The sequence below is a fragment of the Rana temporaria genome, chromosome 11 (assembly GCF_905171775.1).
Source record: "Rana temporaria chromosome 11, aRanTem1.1, whole genome shotgun sequence".
Taxonomy (NCBI): domain Eukaryota; kingdom Metazoa; phylum Chordata; class Amphibia; order Anura; family Ranidae; genus Rana; species Rana temporaria.
Window position 1 is genome coordinate 87,710,730 of NC_053499.1, and position 21,236 is coordinate 87,731,965.

Sequence of the window (21,236 nt, forward strand, 5' to 3'; positions counted from 1 at the left end):
TCACAAATTACGGTGAACGGGAGTGAACCACAACTGCGGTTAATGAAAGATTTCAATGCACCTCTCTGTTATGTGAAATATCAGTATTGGACCCCAGGTGTCACTCCAATCAAAGAACAGGAGTTTGGGGGTTCTCTACATCATATCACTTTCACATATAGGAATGCGTTGAGCTACTAAGGGAGGAGGTATTACAACATACCTTCTAACCTTAGCCAAAAAATGGTATAACGAACATGTTCAGTATTTAGGGGCGGAAGCCTATATACAAGTAACAACAATTGTCAAGCACGTAGCATATGAAATTAATGTATGCAATTAACAATTTACCAGAGGCGACTTTAGCGTAATTGATTTGAAAATGCATGTCCCTTTAAGATGTTGCACAGCGGTCAGCTAAAGACACAACAAATAATCGCAAGCAGCAGGATAGCATTAAATAAGCCAATTTTAAATACAGTACTTGTAAAGGCTACATGTGAAGCGGGTAATTCTAGAGCAGTAATGGTACTTATCCGTATGCAGGGATGAGTGTTTTTCCAGTAATCAGAGTATTGCAGCAGCAATGGAATTCGTTTATGGAGGTTCTCCTAGTGGGTGATATTTTTGGGTGTCCGCAACAACTGTAGAAGGTTGACAGCGTAGATCCTGGAGTGCAATAGGTTCCAGTTTAGGGATGGATAGTACCTGTAGGTAGTCTGCACACTGTTCTGTTCATAGGTGCGTGGCAGGTGGCACTGATTCTAGGCGCACTTCCGCGTTCCACGGTGGAACGCACGCGGCGCTTGGCGATGACGTCATTGTGCTATCGCCGCATGTGTTCCAGCGTGGAATGCCTGTCGCACTGTAATAGACATTTTGAAAAGGATATTCATTTTGATGATATTGCATCTCCCTAGCCAAGAAATTAAAACCTATATTCTATCCATCCAATAGTATCTTAACTTTTTGCAGCAATGGAGGAAAATTTAACTCAAAGATTTTCGCTATTTTAGGTGGAAGCAAAGTGCCCAGATATGTTAAACGCTTTGTCAGTCTATTTGGACTTATAATTTTGCTTGAGTTGCATGATACATTTTTGAGGAAAGCTAACCCAAATTGCTTCCGTCTTGGTAAGATTGATATGAAGATTAGAGAGCGAGCTATACTTCTCAAATTCCCTCATCAGATTTGGAAGAGTAAAATCAGAGGGTTTGTGAGATAGAATAACATATCCTCAGCATAAGCCGAAATGTTATGTTGGGTGTCTCCTATCTGTATTCCTGTGATATCCCGATTTGAACGGACCGTGCAGAGAAGCTGTTCCAATGACAGGGCGAAAAGAAGAGGCGAGAGGGGACACCCATGTCGTGTCCCATTTGAAAAGTGTCTGACCATACTTCATTGGCTTGTAACCTGGGCCATTGAACAGGAGTAAATGGAGGTAATCCATTGTAACATTTTATTGCCAAAACCTTCATGGCGTAAGACTGCTAACATGAAACTCCAATTCACCCTGTCAAAGGCCTTCTCGGCATCTGTATTTAAAAACATGCATTGCGTCTGGGATACATTAACTGCATGTAATAAGTTCAGGGCCTTCGTAGTATTATCTCTTGCTTCTTGTGTGGGGACAAATCCCACTTGATCTAAATGGATCAAATTCGGGATAAAATGTTGAATTCTGTTTGCAAATATTTTAGTAAAAATCTTAAGATCTAAGTTAAGCAAGGAAATCGGCCGATTAATTTCCACAGGAGGTCAGATCTTTTCCCTCTAGGTATCACTGAAATGTGAAGTAGTAAAGTATCGGTCGTGAAAGTTGCAGAAGAGCCCAGCGCATTAAATAGTTTAAGCATATATTGAGCGAGAGAGGGTAATGGTATCTTATAGTATTGGGCTGTCAGCTCCTTGAAGCTCTTCTATTGTTATGGGATCTTCAAGATTGTCTCTATCTGTATCCGATAATCTGGGCATAGATGATGAGAAGAGATATAAGTCTATCAGGGCTTGTGTAGGGGGCTTAACCTGCAAGTTTTAAAATAAAGATTTATACAATTCTTGAAGTTCCTTTTCTATATCATGTGGTTTCTTGACCTTGGGCCTGTTGGGTGAGGCCAATTGTGGAATGTAGGTCTTTAGTTTCTGCCCTCGCAAAGTTCTAGCTAATACTTGCCAACATTTTATACCCAGATATATAGGAAAGCTTCCTGCAGATCTGTAGTGCCGCCTTGGCCTTATATTGAAGAAGATCTACAATTTGTGTCCGTTTGTCAAGAAATTCTCTCTCCGAGGAAAGAGTCTGAGCCCATTTATAACAGAGCTCCATGGTGGCCAATTCTTCAAATAATAACTTAAGTTGTTCAGAGTGTTTGCGTTTAATCATGGCTCCGTGCTTAATCAGCACACCTTAGTGTGCCTCCCAGACAATTCCAGGGTCACAATCTGGAGTGTCGGTGCTTAAGTAAAAACCCAGATCCTGGATTACATCCTCTAAAACACAGGTGTCAAACACAAGGCCCGCGGGCCGAATCCGGCCCTCCAGGCCATTTCATGTGGCCCTCACACCTCTCCTGCAGCTGCAGAAGAGCTCCAGCCCTCCTCTGGCCCTCCTCCAGACCCTTACTTTCTGCTTTCAAGCAATGCATCCATCTTCTTCCCAGCAGCAGCATAAGGAAAGAGGGGTGCACTATGATGTAAGGGAGGGCGGGGGACTCAACTTCTGATGGTGAGGTGGCTCTTGACATCTAATATATGGGGAGGGAATGCGCTGGATATCTAATCTTACATATGCAATCGACCTTTTGAGGGCAATCATATTGCTGATGCGGCCCCCGATGAAATTGAGTTTGACACCCCTGCTCTAAAACATCTATCTTGTAGGAGGCTTTCGTTCAGTCTCCAAAGAGTATGTCTAGTCGAAAGGGAGTCGTGTAAGGCAAATGTCAAAGATATAGGTGCGTGATCTGACCGAGTAATAGAACCTATAGTAGCTGTTCGGACTGCATGAAGTTGAGCATGTGGGTCAAAGTGTCTACCCAAAGAAAAAAGAAAAAATATTGCTAAAACGCTCACTTGTTGTGAACCGGTATTCGAGCGACAACCTATTTGGGAGTCTGGCTTGAAGTGGCAGGAAGCAGGACTCCAGCCCCCCCACCTCCAGCTCCAAAGAATAATAAAAAAATTGTGTTAGCAATAGAGCCGACATTCTGTATTATCGAAATCAACATGACATACTGCCACATAATAGCTTGGCACCATATAAACAGTTCAGAAAATATAACTTTTAGAGGTCATCTGCCCGCACCATGGAGCTCCTCCCGGTAACCCACCTCCCAAATCCCCTAGGGGACTTCAAAATGATAAAGGAGCCTGCGAGGTGGTCCACAGTCAGGCGATCTGCTTCCAGCATGGTATAGTATAAAAAATCAATACAGGACAACCGTCTTCCACCTTCTATTACCAACCTGCAAAAAAAAAAAAAAAAAAATCAAAATGATAAAATATATAGAAGCACCCATACATACAACTTTTTTCCATCTCCAGAAGCAAGACAGGGGCCAAATCTTGATTATCTCTAAGCTACCATCTGCCACCCGAAGGGACTAATCTAGGAATGCAATCATAAGAGAGGAAGGGAGAAGAGGGGGGAGAGAGGGTAATATGTGTTATTTGTCAAGTGTAAACTATTGACATAAGTGAAAAAAAATCAATAAAGTACCCCTCTAAAATGGGTTTATTATTTTAATATATAAAAAAAAAAGGGGGGGGGTGGTGTGTAAAATGCGTTTTGCCAAAAAGTGGAAGCTAGTGACATAAGTGAAAAAAAAAAAAAAAAAACGTTATAAGTGCCCCTCAAAAGTGGTCTATTATTTATTTTTATATTATTGCGGTATTTTTAACTAGGTTCACCCGTTTCCCTAGAGAAGGTACTTCAGCAGAGAGTTTTTGGGACAGGGAGGGGATGTTAGTATGGAGAGACTGCTGCAGGGATATGAACAAGTCTAAGTAAAGTGTCCATAACAGGCTGGTTAATTGTGGCAAAAGAAGCAATGGAAGCACACAGTGTGTTTTGTGGCAGGGAAGGGGATTCCCCCTGACTCGCCAGGTTGCCATTGTAATCGCAGTCCAGTCTCATCCTGGCTTTACCTGGGCTGGCACAAGGAGGACCAGACGAAGGAGAGGTTGGGTGGGGCGATGCAGCCCCAGGAGTCTTCTCAGGTGCGTGTTTATCTAATTTAATGTAGTGACCGAAGCTACTGCGTCTGTCAGCGGCAGCCGTGGAGGCGGATCCATCTTTACCACTGTCACGTGAAGGCTGGAGAAAGAACTCAGTCAGTTTCTGAGGTCAATGCTCTTCCTTGTGCTTCCTTGTCATCCTCAGGTGGTTGGGGAGACTATAGCATGTGGGAAATAGCTGTGCTACGGTGGTTTTCAGAGTCCTGGTGCTGTATTCCCCCTCGTTGCTCCGGGGCTCTTCTAACCAGCAACCATCAGCAGAGTGCGCAAGCCACGCCCCCCCCACAAAATATATTTTAAAAACAGAATTTCTTCCCCTGGTTTTTGTCTAGTTTATTAGTTGTACGTCAGTGCTGCTGATCACATCCAATCTCAAGTCCCTTCCTTTTTCAAGTATACGTTCTCCAGCAATGGCTGAGCATCGTTCCTTATAACAGAATTCTAATAGTGACAACTGAGCATGACAGCGCAATGTGCATTGTTTATAGCCACTAAGTCTTTGTTGGGCGAGTGTGCATAAGGGTGCACAGCAAAATAAACACTGCTATGTCAGTCCACCACTTTTGTGCCCCTTTTGCAGCCCTTGTGCAAGTTAAGGGTGGTAAGGTGTCCAATCATATCTGAACCTGAAACACTGCTATCTGCTTTTACTTTTGTCTGTGTAATAATGCTGGTATTTTTTTTTTTTACTTAACCATCAGTAGACATGTCCACATTACAAGGCTTTATTTTCTCCCTGGTCTTACCCTAAATGTATGGCCGTTAACTTTAGTGCCCTCTTGCTAGTCTATTTCTGAAGTGAGAATTTTGACCTGTTAAGCCAGCTAACCTTTCCCTCCTGATGAGCTTATTGAAATGCACCCACCCCATCCCTAACAGTATATAACTAAAGCATCTCTTGGGGAAGGCACATTTGCCAAGGGGGGCACATTTGGTGTGTGGGCTCTTTCTCAAAGTAGTAGTTTTTCTATAAGTGGGAGCAATTATGACTGGAATGCAGTAAATGAACACAAGAAAATACTTTTGAAAAACGCCACACAGACTGCAGGTGACCTTGTTTACCCGTTGTTTTATATATATATATATATATATATATATATATATATATATATATATATATATATATATATATATATATATATATATATATATATATATATATATATATATATATAAAACATCTCAATTACCGCTATTTCTGCGACTTTGTCACTATATATATATATATATATATATAATGTGACAAAGTCGCAGAAATAGCGGTAATGTAATGCAGCAGAGTCGCTGGTCTTAAGCAATAAATACGGCTTTATTGCACTCAAAAGAAATAATACAAAACAAAATGGCCTACTCCAATTTAGGAGGCTGACTAACATTAGTGTCCCTCACTACACTGTACTGGAGGGGCTATTCCAGCCTCCAGTAAAAACAAACAGAATAACAGTCCAAATAAACGATTATCTGTGACAGACCTTGTTCCTCCAATGAAAGATTAACATTCAGCGCCAAACATAATAATTTAAATTGAAAAATAAAAAATAAAATAAAAGCTGCACCTCAAAAACAATACTGATTGTGATAATTGAAAAAATGTGTAGAGGGCGCTAAACCACTCAGTGCTACTGAATAGTAAACCAGCGTGCTGGGTGAGAATTTAAATACAATAGACTTCTATTATAAAATATAAATATAATATTAAATTCCAAAAGTGTCTCTGTGTCCAAAAAAAGACCCCTCAGAATCTTATAAAGGTCCCAATAAGTGTTCAGTCAATGCATCACATGTAAAAGAAAAAACAAATCTTCTTTCTTGAATATTCTTTATGTGCAAAAAAGGAAAGCCGTCACCAACAAATCCAGTCTTCTTAATCACCCTCTAATTGGTGTTGAAGCAAACAAATGTGCTTACCAGAATTAGTGGACTATTATGGTTAAACAATAGTCTGCTAGACATATGCAGGATTGTGCCTGCATGCACATCGGACAGGAAATCAATAGTAGCCTCAATGCCAGGGATTCCAGATAGGATATAAATGAAAAAAGAAAGGCAATGGAGATGCCAATAGTGTATTATCGCTTAAAATTTATTGTATATAAAAAAATGTAAAAAACAAAAGACAAATGGCCTAGATGGCCTCTTACTTCTAAAAGTGCCTACCCGGCACTGGGGCTGCAGGCGTATCACCGCTACCTTGCGGTGCGGTAAGAGGCAGGGTCGTCTGGTCCGGTGCTAGCTCCGTAGCACGGCTCGGCGTCCCAGCTGACAGCTCGTACGGGCAGGGAGGCACGTCACGTGATCGGGTCCGCCTCCGACGTACGTTTCGTCGTGTACAACGTCTTCAGGGGGGCGTGCCCGATCACTAATGCATGACGGTATTTGTAGTCTCAAAGGGACTGCTAATTGGTCCAAAATAGAAAGGTGAAGTGAGAAGCAGCCGCGGTGCCGTTTAAGCTAAACACTAAAGCATAACAATCAAATTGTAAAATAGATTATTATATTATAGTTTGCAGCAACGGATGCTTTGGTAATTTGCTAAATACACCCAAAAACACAAAAAACAAAATAATTCACAAAAAGGTCTAGCAAATAACCAAAAAACCGGGGGATTCTGAAAAATACTACACTCGCATCCCTCCGGGTGTGCACACTAAAATCCATCATGAACACCACTATATATAAAAGAACCATCTCGCAGGCCAAAAAGCTACATAGAAGTGACTAGTTGATAGAAATAGGGCATGACAAAATGTTGTAGACATTATATGAGAAATCCACAACATTAACAACATAAATTGGGGTAATTGGATAACCTTGCCTCCCTCCGGGCGTGCAAAATCGCCAGTTTACCCAAGTATATAAAAATTAAAAAATACTAAAAAAATGCACAAATGTGCACTTGTGATTTTAGAAAAAGATTCTATATCTTAAAGACATGGATAGGAAATTTGGGAAATGGGCAAGTGGAGAGGAGTGAGAGAGGGGGGGGTCAGAGTGAGAGAGGGGGGGGTCAGAGTGAGAGAGGGGGGTCAGAGTGAGAGAGGGGGGTCAGAGTGAGAGAGGGGGGTCAGAGTGAGAGAGGGGGGGGGTCAGAGTGAGAGAGGGGGGGGTCAGAGTGAGAGAGGGGGGGGTCAGAGTGAGAGAGGGGGGGTCATAGTAAGAGAGGGAGGTCAGAGTAAGAGAGGGAGGTCAGAGTAAGAGAGTGGGGGGTGAGAGTGAGAGAGGGGGGTGAGAGTGAGAGAGGGGGCGTCAGACTGAGAGGGGGGGCGTCAGAGTGAGAGAGGGGGGGTCAGAGTGAGAGTCAAAGAGAAAGGGGGGGTCACAGGCAGAGAGAGGGAGCAGGGTCTGGTCGGTGAACATGCTCACTGGTTCATTCAGCAGTCAGTGTGGATGTTTGTTTTTAATCTTCCCGCCCACCTCCCCTTCTTCACCGACGAGCACACAGGAGGGACGGGACTCAGGAGAAGTGAAACACTCACACTGAAGCTCAAGCTGTTTGGGACTTGGGAGATTGGATGGAGCACACATGAGGGGCGGGACTTGGGAGAACGGAGAGTGATTGGTGGACACTGGACAGTGAGTACACATAGCAGAGCGCCCTGCTGGAGGGGGGGGCCGGGTGATTTCTGAAGACATATAGAGCAGAGAGCTGCACGAGGGGGGGCTTTTCTTGTTCTGCACCACGGTCCCTGCTCGGCACTCGGGGCTCGTAATAGAACACTACATGTCTGAGCGAACCCCTAACGACGCACCTGACCCCGCCCCTCCTTCTCTGACGCCCGCATTAAGCGGCCGGTGATTGGCCAGACCGGGTGCATGTCATACCAGAGGCGGAGCCTTCGCCTCTGGTATCACATGCACCCGGTCTGGCCAATCACCGGCCGTTTAATGCGGGCGTCAGTCGCTCCCTCCCCCTGGCCAAGTACGTGTACGCCCCATGTATGTAGCGTAAGTGCAACGCTACAGGCCGCCGCGCCGGGGGCTAAATTTATAAGGGAGCCGGAAGCCGGCCCGCAACCCGACCAGCCGGCGCCAGCTACTACATTGCCGTAACTAGCGCTCCGCCCGGGGGCCGGATTAAAAGGTCCACCGGGCCGTATACGGCCCGCGGGCCGTAGTTTGCCCAGGTCTGTCCTACAGGCTTGGTCGCACCAAGAGTCGCTAGAAAAACGCTTCAAACTAACGTCAAATGTAAAACGCGCACTCTGGTGGTGGAGAGACTCAAACAACCTGACAAAAGGCCTTCCCTGGGTCTTTCCTATAGACAAACGTCTTAACAGACGCAAGTTCCTGTGGCTGGGGAGCCCACCAAGATGGTCAGACCCCACAGGGCACCTGGTCCAAATCAGAAACCAGGAAATCATCGAACTAGAGGGAACTAAAAGCCATCTTCCTGGGTCTCCTTGCTTTCCAACAAGCAGTGAAGGGGCGTCACATACAAATCCTGTCAGACAACACGACAGCGGTGGCTTATGTCCTCAAACGGGAGAACCAGGAGCAAAGGCCTCATGGAGCTAGCCAGTCAACTCTTGTCCTGGGCAGAACTAAATGTAACTTCCCCGTCAGCAGTCAATCTGAAAGAGTCTCAGAATCTGTTAGCGGACCTACTAAGCAGAAGAAGAATAGTGGAGGCAGAATGGAGTCTCAACCAGGAAATCTTCACAATGATCTCCCGGGAATGTGGGCAACCACAAAAAAAACCTGTTTGCCAGCCAGGAAAACGCAAAAGTTCAGGAGTTCTTCTTTCTTCACAGGGAGGACCAGGCTGTAGGCATAGATGCGCTAGCCCACCCATGGCGTTACCAGCTGTGCTTCCCCCCCCCCCTTCCAGATAATCCCATTAGTTCTGAGAAAATTCAGGAAAGAAAGCAACAACTTGATCCTGGTTACTCCCTACTGGCCAAAAAGACCTTGGTTTGCGATACTTCTAAACTTAGCCACAAAACCACCATGGAAACTACCTGTCAGGAAAGACCTTCTTTCACAGGGTCCTGTGAACCATCCGGAAGCAGACCGGTTACACCTAGCAGCCTGGTTTCTGAGGAAGATCTCCTAAAAGCCAAAGGACTTTCTGATAAAGTGGTGAAGACCCTACTCTCTAGCAGAAAAGAGGTAACTAGGGCCATTTACCTCAAAGTTTGGAAGAAATTCAATTCTTGGTGTTCTTCCAAAAGTCTTCAAGTCAAGTGTCATTTCAGTTTTAGAATTTCTTACTGAAGGAATGGAGAAAGGATTGGCAGCCAGCACCCTGAAAACACAGGTGGCAGCTCTTTTTCAGTTTATTTTGAAAAATCTCTATCCAAAGAAGATTTAATTTCTAGATTTTTTAGGGCACTTGCTCGAAGCAGACCCGTAGCCCTTAAAGTTTTTCCCAGTTGGGACTTATCCATTGTTTTACAGGGTCTCACGGGAGCTCCATTTGAACCCTTACAAGACATTCCTTTGAAAAATTTGGTGCTCAAGACGATTGTTTTAGTGGCCATCACAACGGCAAGAAGAGTCAGCGAGCTTCAAGCCCTGGCAATCACATAGCCTTTTCTTAGAATTTTTCCAGACCGGGTAATCCTCCGAACGGATCCAGCTTTTTTACCAAAAGTGTCTTCGACTTTCCATCAGTCTCAAGAAATAATTCTTCCTACCTTTTCCTCAGTCCCTACCAATGCAGGAGAGGAAGTTTTCCATACACTGGATGTGAGAAGATGCGTGCTTCATTTTCTTTCAGTCACTAAAGAATTCTGGAAATCGAACGCCCTTTTCGTAATATTCTCGGGCCCCCGCAAAGGGGAGAAGGCTTTCAAGAGTACACTAGGTAGATGGCTTGGACAAGCTATTATGGAAACCTATCAAGCTAATGGAAAAGTGCCTCCTTCAGGTATTGCTGCTCATTCAACAAGATCAACGGCAGTTTCCTGGGCCGAGAGGGCCGGTGCCACGCCTGATCAGATTTGTAAGGCTGCCACATGGTCCAGCTATTCAACTTTTCTTTGGCATTACAGATTAGACTTACTGTCCGCTGCAGAACAAGCCTCCGGCAGGAAGGTACTGCAGGCAGTAGTCCCACCCTAGGGTAAGTTACTTGGTTATCCTCTCCAGGGTTGTCCTGAAAGGCGTTTTGAGAAAAACTTAGTTAGACTTACGGGTGACGGTATTTCTAAGAGCCTTTCAGGACAACCGCTATTTTCCCTCCCTAAGTATTTGATTGGAAGTATGTTTTAAATGTCTATCATGGTTTGTTGTGGTTCTTCTGTGCTTTGTTTTCCAGTTTGTCGGAGACCACACAATAACTGAGGCCATGGTGGAAAAGGAGGGATTTTAAAGGAACACATGTGTTTCCTGAAAAAGAGGCGGAGCTGCACTCTCTCCAGGGTTGTCCTGAAAGGCGCTTAGAAATACCATCACCGGTAACTAACTACGTTTTTTTTTTCCTTTAACCCTTTAAGTCAGACAGACGTGTTTGTGTACACCCGGGCTTGCGGATTGGCATATAGCATTTTGATCCACTATTAAAATTTAGGTCCAAAGCCGAATTTGGAAAGAAGTGCCCAAAGGCCTTCATGTCCAGGGAGGCCACCAAACCCTCCCCCCCCCCCCCCCCCAAGCGGCTCTGGCTATGCGAGTAAAGAATCTTCTAATGTTGATGTCGGTACCCCTACCCGGCATGAAACCAGTTTGATCAGGGTGGATCAGTGCTTTAATAACCGTGTTGAGCCGGTTGGCCAAGATCTTGGCCATTATTTTGGTGTCCACATTGATAAGGGAGATGGGTCTGTTGGAGGAGCAGAGGGAAGTGTCCTTCCCTGATTTCGGTATCCCCAAGATAACCGCCTTGCCCATAGAGATTGGAAGGGACTGCAAGTCGGTTGCCTTGGTCATCATAGCATGGCGCCTAACCGTCAGGACGTCCGGGTACTGCTTATAAAATTCTATAGATATACCGTCGGGGGTCTTGCCTGGCTGCATCAATTTAAGTGCCTTAGAGTCATCACGGTTAAGGAGACACTTATCTAGTTTCCCCCTATACTTATTTGTCAGAACAGGAACATCGACCTCCGCCAGGTATGCTGACAGCGCCTCCCCACTGTAGTCCACATTAGATGAGTAGAGTGTCCTATAGTACGCAACAAAGCAGTTGTTAATCTCATCTGGAGAATAGAGGAGATCCCCGCCAGGCCCTAAGATATGGGGAATACTGCACCTCCCAGATTGTTCCCTAGAGAGCCAAGCCAGCAGTTAACTGGATGTTTCCCCCTGCTCGGAGATACGCTGGGATTGTGCAAGCAGCTTTTTTTGTGTGAGAGAGGTACGAAGGGAAAGAACCTCCCTAGTCAGGAACTGAAGTCTGTAGTGCTGGAGGTCTCTAGAGCTGTCATATAATGTTTCCTGTAGGGCAGCTGCAGATTCAGCCTTGGTCAGAGTGGACCGTCTCTCCCTCCTAACCTAACTCAGCACGCAGGCTGCATAGAGGGAGCCTGTGTAAGAGGCGAGTCTGACCCCTCTGGATCTCATGCGGGGGGTCTCTTGAGGACTGTGATTCTCCATTGTGTACTCCAGCGACATGAGCACTGCCGAGTTAACATGAAGGCCCCCTTGCAGGGGCTAAGGAAGTTGAATATCATAACCCCTCAGGCAGTGCGAGTGCAGTGCACCCGGGAAACATGGGATCTGCAATGTAAACCCCCATAATTCAGGGGGGCAAGTGACATAAAGGCGGACTAGTCTCCTGAGCCTGTCGGGGGTACAATTATTTACGGTGCAAAAAAAAAAAAAAGACAACCCCCATTGGGGGGGAAAATGAAGGGGAAAGGGCCCAAACGAGGGCTAGTCATTGACTGGGTAGCCCAGGTTCCCAATGAAGCCTGTTTCCCAGGCCCTTCTGGTATATGACCGGAGGAGAAGTGCAGGGAAACGTCCGGATGGTCTTCACTATGAGGGGGGAGACCCATCAACTGGGGCGACTCCCACAAGCAGGAGATAGGAGTCAAGTAGGAGGGGGGAGAGAACAGATTCAGGGTCCCCAAAATTGTTACCATCTTCCTGGGATTTCACAGTGCAAAAGGAAAAACAAAAAGAAAAGGGGTTGAAACAAGGTTCTTACCGCTGGTTCAGCAATATGGTGGCAGGGAGTCAAGCCAGGTGGAGACTTCTTTCAGAGAGTGGAAGAAGCGGGAAGTTTCTCCATCTTGGACATGAAGGCGTGCCAGAAAAAGGATGCTGTATCGAATGTTGCTGGCCCTCAGAGCTGCCTTCACTGCGTCAAACGACTTGCGTTGCTTTTGGGTTTTGATGGAATAGTCCGGGAATATCATTAATTTGGCGTTATGGAGTCACAGGTCCCCCTTCACCCTGGAGGCCCAGAGAACTTCATCCCGTCCCGGAAGTTCAATAAATGTCCTAGGGGGGGGGGGGGGTCCTGGAGGACCCAGTTTGGCCAGAACGCGGTGGGCCCTCTCCACAGTATACTGAGGAGAAGGGAGTGGGTTTCAGAGCAGGTCCTCCACTAAGCCCGTTGGGTTCCCTACTGGACTGTGTGCGGGAGTATCTGCGTCTCATCCGGGTGTCAGCGGTTCGTAAATTAGGGGCATACCCCCGGTGGAAATGAGTGCCAAGACAGGAATCCGGACGAGTTCGTGGAGAATGCGACCGCTCACGTCGCAAAATTGTACTCTCCTTTTAATACTCATGTGCAGTCACTGTCCAAATCTTGCTGCCTCAACCACCGCAACATATCCAAAATTCTCCCTTTTCTAACCAATGACTCAAACCTCTTAATTCACTCCCTAGTCATCTCCTGCCTCGACTACTGCAACTACCTTCTCATTGGCTTACTTATACATAGTCTATCCCCCCTTCAATCCATTATAAATGCTGCTGCCAGACTCATCCACCTTACCAACCTCTCAGTATCTGCCACTTCTTTGTCAATCCCTCCACTGGCTTCCGCTCATCCAACAAATTAAATTCAAAATACTGACAACTACTTGCAAACCCATCCAGAACTTGGCCCACAGCTACATCATAGTTACATAGTTAGTTACATAGTCATGTTGAAAAAAGTCCATCCAGTTCAACCATAATAAATAATAATAAAAGTATAGTACAATCCCATAGACCCAATTCTATACCCACAGTTGATCCAGAGGAAGGCAAAAAACCCTAGCAGAGCATAATCCAATTTGCTACAGCAGGGGAAAAAATTGCTTCCTGATCTCCTGAGAGGCAATCTGATTTTCCCCGGATCAACTTTACCTATAAATAACATCACTAGCGTAGTCCCAAATTACCAACCTAATCATTCTCTTTGTTCCTCCCAAGACCTCCTGCTGTCTAGCTCCCTCTTCAAACCCTCCCATGCTTGCCTCCAGAACTTTCAGATCCTCTTTAATCCTATGGAACTCGTTACCCCCATCTGTCTAATTATCTCCTACTGTGTTCGCTTTTAGACGATACCTGAAAACCCTCCTCTTCAGAAAACCTATCCTACCCACACCTAAAAACTGTATGTCTATTTTCTCCATCAGCTCATCTACCACAGTTTATTACCTTTTGGTTTCACTTAACCCCCCTCCCTTCTAGATTGTAAGCTTCAACGAGCAGGGCCCCCTGATTCCTCTTGTATTGAATTGTATTGTAGATGTACTGTCTGCCTACATGTTATAAAGCCCTGCTCAAACTGTTGGTGCTATATAAATCCTGTATTATTATTATTATTATAATAATTATAATAATCTCAGCCTATAAGGATGAAGATGGATAACCACACACTGATGATAAATGGAGGTTACGATTCTTTATTAGAAAAATCTAAATTTCTTCAACAACACAGCTTCACGGAGAGGCCATGTATGTTACTGCATTTCACTCCAGCAGATACCTACTTATAACATGCAGCATATAAGTGCCTGCTGGCATGACATTCGTAAACACGGTTCCTCTGTGGGAGCTGTCTAAGATGTTTTCTTATTTGTTAGTAAAGAAACTGAAAATCAATTTTTTATTGGTGCTCAGGTTATCCACCCCTATCATTCTGTGTGAAAGGGTGCAAATGCATGAGCACAATTTTGAGAAAATTATCACCACAACAAGGAAGTGCCTGAACAAAGACCTTGGCAAGATTACCAAGGATTATAATTTTTAAAGTTGAAGATTTGAAAGCAAATTTTCTAATTCAATTCACTTGTTAATGCTTATATGAGATTTTAGTGAATGGGTCTTTAGATCTACTTTGACTCCTTCTTCTATATGTCCTCGATCAGGGCTAGGCAACCTTAGAGTTATGGAGATCTACTTGAAAGACACTGAAGAAGTCATAAATCACCAGGCGCAGTGTCCTGTTAGGGCCGGTTCACACCAGAAAGGCACGTTCTCTGCACCGTGTTTAAATTGCACTGCCTTTGTGATCTACTGCGGGTGATACATTGTTAACCCCAAACGTAGATCCCAAACACAGAGGACACAAATATAAAGTATTGCAACCGAGAGCAGGGTTTAGCAGTGCATTACAATCAGAATGCAGGGCTCAGGCGTGCGTTGGGCTCAGAATGCAGGGCTCAGGCGTGCGTTACGCTCAGAATGCAGGGATTGGGAGGGGGATGTGAAGTGTGGTAGAGGACACTGTTATTGGGGTGAGCACTGCTATAGGGGTGGCTCTGCCCATAGTGCCCACTGCCCCCTTCACATCACTCCACACGCAAACACATACTAGTGTCCTCTTCCCCCACTTCCTTCCCATAGCATCCTACCTGTGCACATAGGAGACCAAGAGGCAGCACAGTTCTGAACGGGGCGGGAGCAAGAGCTGGCAGAGTGCGTTTTTATATTAACTTGCTGGTGATTGGTTGCTTCGGACCTAGCTACCAATCACCTGTGGTTTAACTTGGCCAGCTTCTCCTCCCACCCTCCATCCTGAGCTGTGCTGCCTTCTCGTTCTCCACTGTTCACAGCGGTGTAGGAGGCTGGGGGCAAAGAGTGGAGGACCGAAGGCGCAGCGCAGCAGGCTGAGGGTGAAAAGACCGACAGCTAGCAGTAGCAAGGGTCTACCTGTCACATATCTGCAGCCAACAGGTAGCCTGCGATCGACAGGTTACTGAGCCCAGTCCTAGATCATCCCTTGGTAAAATTAATTCCTGAAACCTGCACGCTCTTCTCACATCGTCCCAAAACTTCTAAACTGTAATGCATCTTCAGAAAAATATAAGGAAAATGCCTGACAGTCAAGTATTGTGAGACTACTGTTTTGTTTAAAAGAATAATCCCAGGCATAGCAGTGATTTGCAGCTTCCAGTGGCATTGGCCAGGTATGTCATATACATAGTTGCATTCATCCAAGATGGACCAATGTAAATATGTACACCACGGTGACGCCTGGAATTGTTTAAATGCTAGAAATGATTTTAAAGGTGTTTTATTTTTATATATTGTCTTTTTGTGTTAGGCTCCAGAAAATTCATCTGTGCAAAGAAATGCTAACACAAAGAAGAAGAAATCTGTAAACAAAGGATTTCAGAATATTGTAGAAGAGTTGAATAATATCACCCCACAGAGTTTATTAAAGAAAATAATACAAAATGGTAAGTGTTTTTAACTTCATATTAAAGTTTTAGGTACTCTTGAGGATAAATCGCTGTTAGTTTTGGTAGCAAATTTAGTTTTAGTCATAGGACTAAAATGTCATTTTAAATTTTAGTCTCATTTTAGTCTTGCGCAAGTGTTTTTGGGATTAGTCGACTAAATCTCCATTACATAGTCGACTAAAATTTAATGGGTTTAGTTACGTTGTAATGCATTTAAGCATTTCTCTACAATTTCCAAACTCCTTACATACTATACTACAATATGTCATCATTTATGGTATTGAGGTTTGAACGTGACACCGATATTTAGTCATTATATTAGGTCTTTAAGGTAAAGCAAGTTTTGTTACAAGAATATTGCTTTTTTGACAGAAGGGTAACGTTAACATATCTCTTATCGTCCATGGACGGACACAGCCCATTAAATCTTGACAAGTGGGTTATGTTCCCTGTTTACAGGAGAGGACTAGGCAGAAACATGTTGGATAATTAAATACATGTTACAGTAACAGAGTTTAACAGCCAGGGGGCGGTCCCTCCTGACATAACCCTCCTCACTGCAGCCTGCAGCCTCAGTTTCGTTCTGCCTAGCAAAGAGAAGGACGTATGGCTCCCCTTGGGGCCCAGCGCCCTGAGGAGAAATTGTATTTTATTTTACTTTTTCTTGAAGAATCTTCTTTCAACTGTCGGCTGAGGGACCGGCTGGATAATAATAGATCCTTGTAGTCTACTCAGTCCGACCAGAAAGCTTGGGCACACCTTTGCAAAGAGACTGGCTCTGCCACGCCATACCCCATGACTCCTGGGGTGGCCGGTGAGCTTTGCTCCAAGGTCCACATATGACTGGGCTGTGGTGTTGTCTCACTCACAGTGGACCGGGCCGACAGCTACCTCCATTGTGGTTGTAGTTCTGTCAGGAATGCGTCAGCGAGTCCTCGCTCGGACGGGTAAGTGCAGTCCCTCCTGCTTCGGTGGGTTGGTACGGCTGGGCATTCCTGGGGTTCGGGGGTCCTGTTCTCTCTTTCCTGCTCCTTTTCCCTTGCTGCATTTCTAACATTGCCGCTGTCAGGGGGGGGGGGGCCTTCCTGAGGGGACTGTGTTATCTGGCCTGTGTTTTTTCACTGTTAAAAAGCCCTGTGATGAGTACAGATGTTTATGATTACCCTGTATTATAATTCAGCGAGTAGTTGGACACTGACTGATTGGTGATCCTTACCCACCTGTAATGGTTTTGTATGGTCATTATGTCTCATATGCTCATTGCAATGTATCTGTGTCTTATCCTTAAATAAAAGATTTAATAAAAAAGGCCCTAGGAGGCTTTTCCTGTATAAAAGCGGCATTTTGCCACCATTTGGCACACAGGTCCCTGCAGATGCCACACAGTTACCTCACGGTTCTTTTTTTCTCACACACTGCCCAGTGCTGCCGTCTGCTCTCAGCACACAGTCTCCTCCTGAGGTGAGTCCCCTGGTTACCCCTGGTCAGCGCAGCAAGTAGGTGAGAGGCCCTGATTAGGGCTCTAGGAGCTTTTGTTTATTTGTAAGGACAGGTGTGCATATTATAATAAACACTATGTAAATATTATTAATATCTGGAGTCAGTATCTGGGTCCTTCCCCACATGCTGGTGGTGGCAGCAGGTGTTAGCACCTGGGTTTCCCACAGAGGATTTATTGTTAGTCCTGGACACGGTTGTGCCAGGGTGGGGGTGGACTGTGGACAGGCGGTAAAAGAGTGCCCCCTTCCCCCGTTATCCCCTGGGGAATGCTCTGTTATGGAGCCATGAACCAGGTACCTGGGTAGTTAAAAAAAAAAAAAAAAAAGCAGGATAAGGCATTTATGGGTACGCTTTTTACTGCTGCAAGGGACTCTCTTAAGCTGGGTAGTGCTCGGTCTTTTTTGGATCACACAAATCAGACCGTTCTGTGTAGTTTTTTTTCCTTCTGTGCCCTTCTTTGGTAATTTTTGAGATGCGGAATGAGAAAAGCCGCTGAGGGCTTTTGTAGTCCCTCACCGCCGGGCGGGAACCCCTGCTTGTATGGATCTGACTGATAGAAGATCCGAAGTACTGACCCGTTCCATGTTTACCATGCTGGGGTCTGACTTGCGGCCTATTGTGGCCACTACTCTGGGGTCTCAGTCGGCGCAGGCACAATTTTTTGGGAGGTTTTTCAATTACATTGGAAACTCCCATTGGTGGCCATTTTGTCGTAGCGACGCTATGGCGCAGCTTACAGTGGCCGCGTTCTGAATGCTCGGCGGCCATCGTGGAGTAGTCCTGACCCCTAGTGCTGTATACAACTCACGGAGTGAGCATTTTGCACCAGACAGTGGAGGAGCACCGACTCTCTCCCGAAGTTATTAGGCTGGCCGTCTCTGATGACCACGGACCCGGGAAGATTTAAAAATTACTCAGTCCCGGCTGCGTTTCTCTCTGCGATAGGAGGATCAGCAGCAATGGCGGAAACAGGCGCCTCAGACACCGCTCAGGTCCAGGTAGGAGGGGTACAGTGGTGCCTCAATTCTTTACCTTTGGGCTCATGTTGGGTTTTATTTGTTCCTCCTTAAGGGAGCCTGTACTGCAGGGTCAGAGGTAACTTCTCTTGGTCCCTGACGGTTTTCACTGGGTGGTGATATGTTTGTCAGGCTGGGGGCCTTTTCTTCTCATCTTCCTTTAAGTGGTGGCGGTTTTTCTCTCTGGTAAAAACCTAATTGGTTATCCATTAGTAAAATATCTCCCTTATGTGTTTTATAGGATAAACCAAAAATTAAAAAGCCACCACCTCAAAGGAAATGTCCTTCTTGCAAGAACCCTCTTAGGGATACATGGCAGAAGGCAATGTGCAGATCCTGTATCAAGTAGTTAGTAGAAGAAGAGACATCCCAGCAATATAAAGATCTGTTTACTTCTGTACAAGAACTTGCAAGTTCTTTGGGCTCAGTCAAATCTATGTTGGCTCAGAGTCCAGCAGCGCAAACTGAACCTCAACATTTACCATCTAGCCCAAAAGCTTCCACCTCTAGGTCAGAGGTTGTGGATTCAGGGGATGAAGGGACAAGTACTCTTCGCTCGCTCAGAGATTCAGATGAGGAGGAAGAGGAAGAAGGTTGCAGAAGTTCCAGATACAAGGTCTCTCTAGATGAAGTAGACAATCTACTTGATGCAATCTATACTACGCTTGAAATCCAGGAAGAAGAGGTACAATTGTATCTTCATGACAAAATGTACCAAGGGTTGGATGACTCCAAACATAAAGTGTTTCCAGTTCACAAAGTAGTATCAGATACTATAAAAAAAGAGTGGAAAGATCCAGAAAGGTGCCCTTTCTTTTCTAAGAGTTTAAGGAAGAGATTCCCCTTTGAAGATAAGGACTCTGAAGTCTGGAATAAAAAGCCAAAAGTAGATGCAGCTTTTTCTCAGGTGTCTCGGCGCACGGATCTTGCGTTTGAGGACATGGGGGTACTAAAGGACGCCATGGATAAAAGTGCGGACTCCCTGTTAAAAAAGGCTTGGGATTCTACATCTCTCAGTCTAAAACCCGCTATGGCTTCCACAGTGGTGGCAAGAAACTTAGAGTGTTGGGTGGAAAAGCTGATGAACCATGTAGAAGCAGGTTCACCAAGGAAGGATATTTTGGAATCTTTTCCCTTGATTTTAAAATCAATCAAGTACATGGCTGATGCATCAGCTGAATCAATTAAGTTGGCAGCTAGATCTTCTGCTTTAGTGAATTCAGCCAGGCGTGCGGTTTGGCTTAAGACCTGGACAGGGGATACAGCCTCTAAAATCAAACTCTGCGGTCTACCCTTTTCAGGGGATTTACTGTTTGGGCCTGATCTAGAAAAAGTTCTGGATAGAACAGCCGACAAAAAGAAGGCCTTCCCGGCTAAGAAAAAACAACCAATTAAGAAGAATTTTCGTTCTTTTCAACAAACTTACAAAAAAGAGGAGAACAAAAAACACTGGGTTCCTCAAAGAGGTAGGGGAAGAGGAGGAATCCTCTTCAAGTCCCCCCAAGATCAGTCCTCAAAAGACAAGTGACAGTCTACTCCTGTGGGGGGGGAGATTGTCCGCTTTCTTTTCTCGGTGGAATCTATTGGCCTAAAGTTCCTTTGTAAAAAATATTGTTGCACAGGGATACAACCTGGAGTTCTCAGAGTGCCCTCCTTGCAGATTTTATGTGACAGCCCTACCAAGGGATCAGGAAAAAGCTTCCGCAATGATGAACCTGTTAAAGGATCTGATCCAACAGGAAGTTATTGTCCAGGTCCCAAAACATCAGGAGGGAAGAGGGTTTTACTCCCACATATTCTTAGTAAAAAAGCCCTCAGGCAAATTTCGCCTAATTTTGAACCTAAAGATCCTGAACAAATCAATAAGGTACAAGCACTTCCGTATGGACACCATCCACTCCATAACAAAGTTAACACCAGATTGCTTCATGGCCTCTCTGGATCTAACAGATGCATACCTACATGTACCAATATCTCAGGCTTCCCAAAGGTTTCTGCGCTTGGCAATCAACTTAGGGACTTCAGTTTGGCACCTACAATTCAGGGCTCTGCCGTTCGGCCTCTCGTCCTCCCCCCAGGATTTTTACAAAGGTGATGGCGGAAGCCTTGGAACCTCTGAAACTGAGGGGGGTCTCGGTTGTTCCATATTTGGACGACCTCCTATTTTTTGCAGATTCAAAGGATCAGCTGGTAGCAAATCTCCCGGTGTCCCAGGCTCATCTCAAGAGCCTGGGGTGGCTATTGAATCTAGAAAAATCAAATCTAGACCCTGCACAGGAGACAAGGTTTCTCGGTTACACCATCAATTCAGTCCTCCAGAAGGTGTTTCTCCCTCAGGAAAAGATAGAGAAAGTCATTACCGCAGTGAGTCAGATTCAGACGAATCTCTCAGTGTCAATTCGGACAGCTATGGCAGTTCTAGGCCAGCTCACGGCTTCGATTCCTGCCGTCCAATGGGCGAGATTGCATTCCAGACCCCTACAGAGGAACATCCTACAAGTGTGGTCTCACCAAGAATCACTGGAGAAACTTTTCAAACCAACATCAAGAGTAAAGCGGGCCCTCTGGTGGTGGAGAAATCCTTCCAATCTGTCAAAGTGTCTCTCATGGGTTCTTCCTTCGGACAAGCGTCGGACAACAGACGCAAGTTTGTGGGGATGGGGAGCTTTCCTGGACGGACAGACCGCACAAGGGTCTTGGTCCAAAGTGGAGGCAAGGAGGTCATCAAATTGGCGAGAACTAAAGGCCATTTTCATGGGTCTCCTGTCTTTTCCACAGATGCTGAAGGGTTGTCATGTCCAAATCTTGTCAGACAACACAACAGCAGTAGCCTATGTGACCAAACAAGGCGGGACCAGGAGCTAAGGATTGATGGAACTAGCCAATCAGTTACTGTCCTGGGCGGAGCAAAATGTAGTCTTTGTCAGCAATTCAC

General features: G+C 45.3%; 1 protein-coding gene across 6 annotated transcripts in view; it reads left to right on the forward strand.

The window, feature by feature from the left end:
• CENPT (centromere protein T) overlaps positions 1 to 21,236 on the forward strand; it is an 803,389-nt gene that overhangs the window by 167,040 nt on the left and 615,113 nt on the right. For all 6 annotated transcript variants that reach the window (XM_040328753.1, XM_040328757.1, XM_040328752.1 and 3 more), the window contains one exon: positions 15,647 to 15,782. In XM_040328753.1, the coding sequence (XP_040184687.1) occupies positions 15,647 to 15,782 (136 nt within the window). The remainder of the gene's footprint in view (positions 1 to 15,646; positions 15,783 to 21,236) is intronic.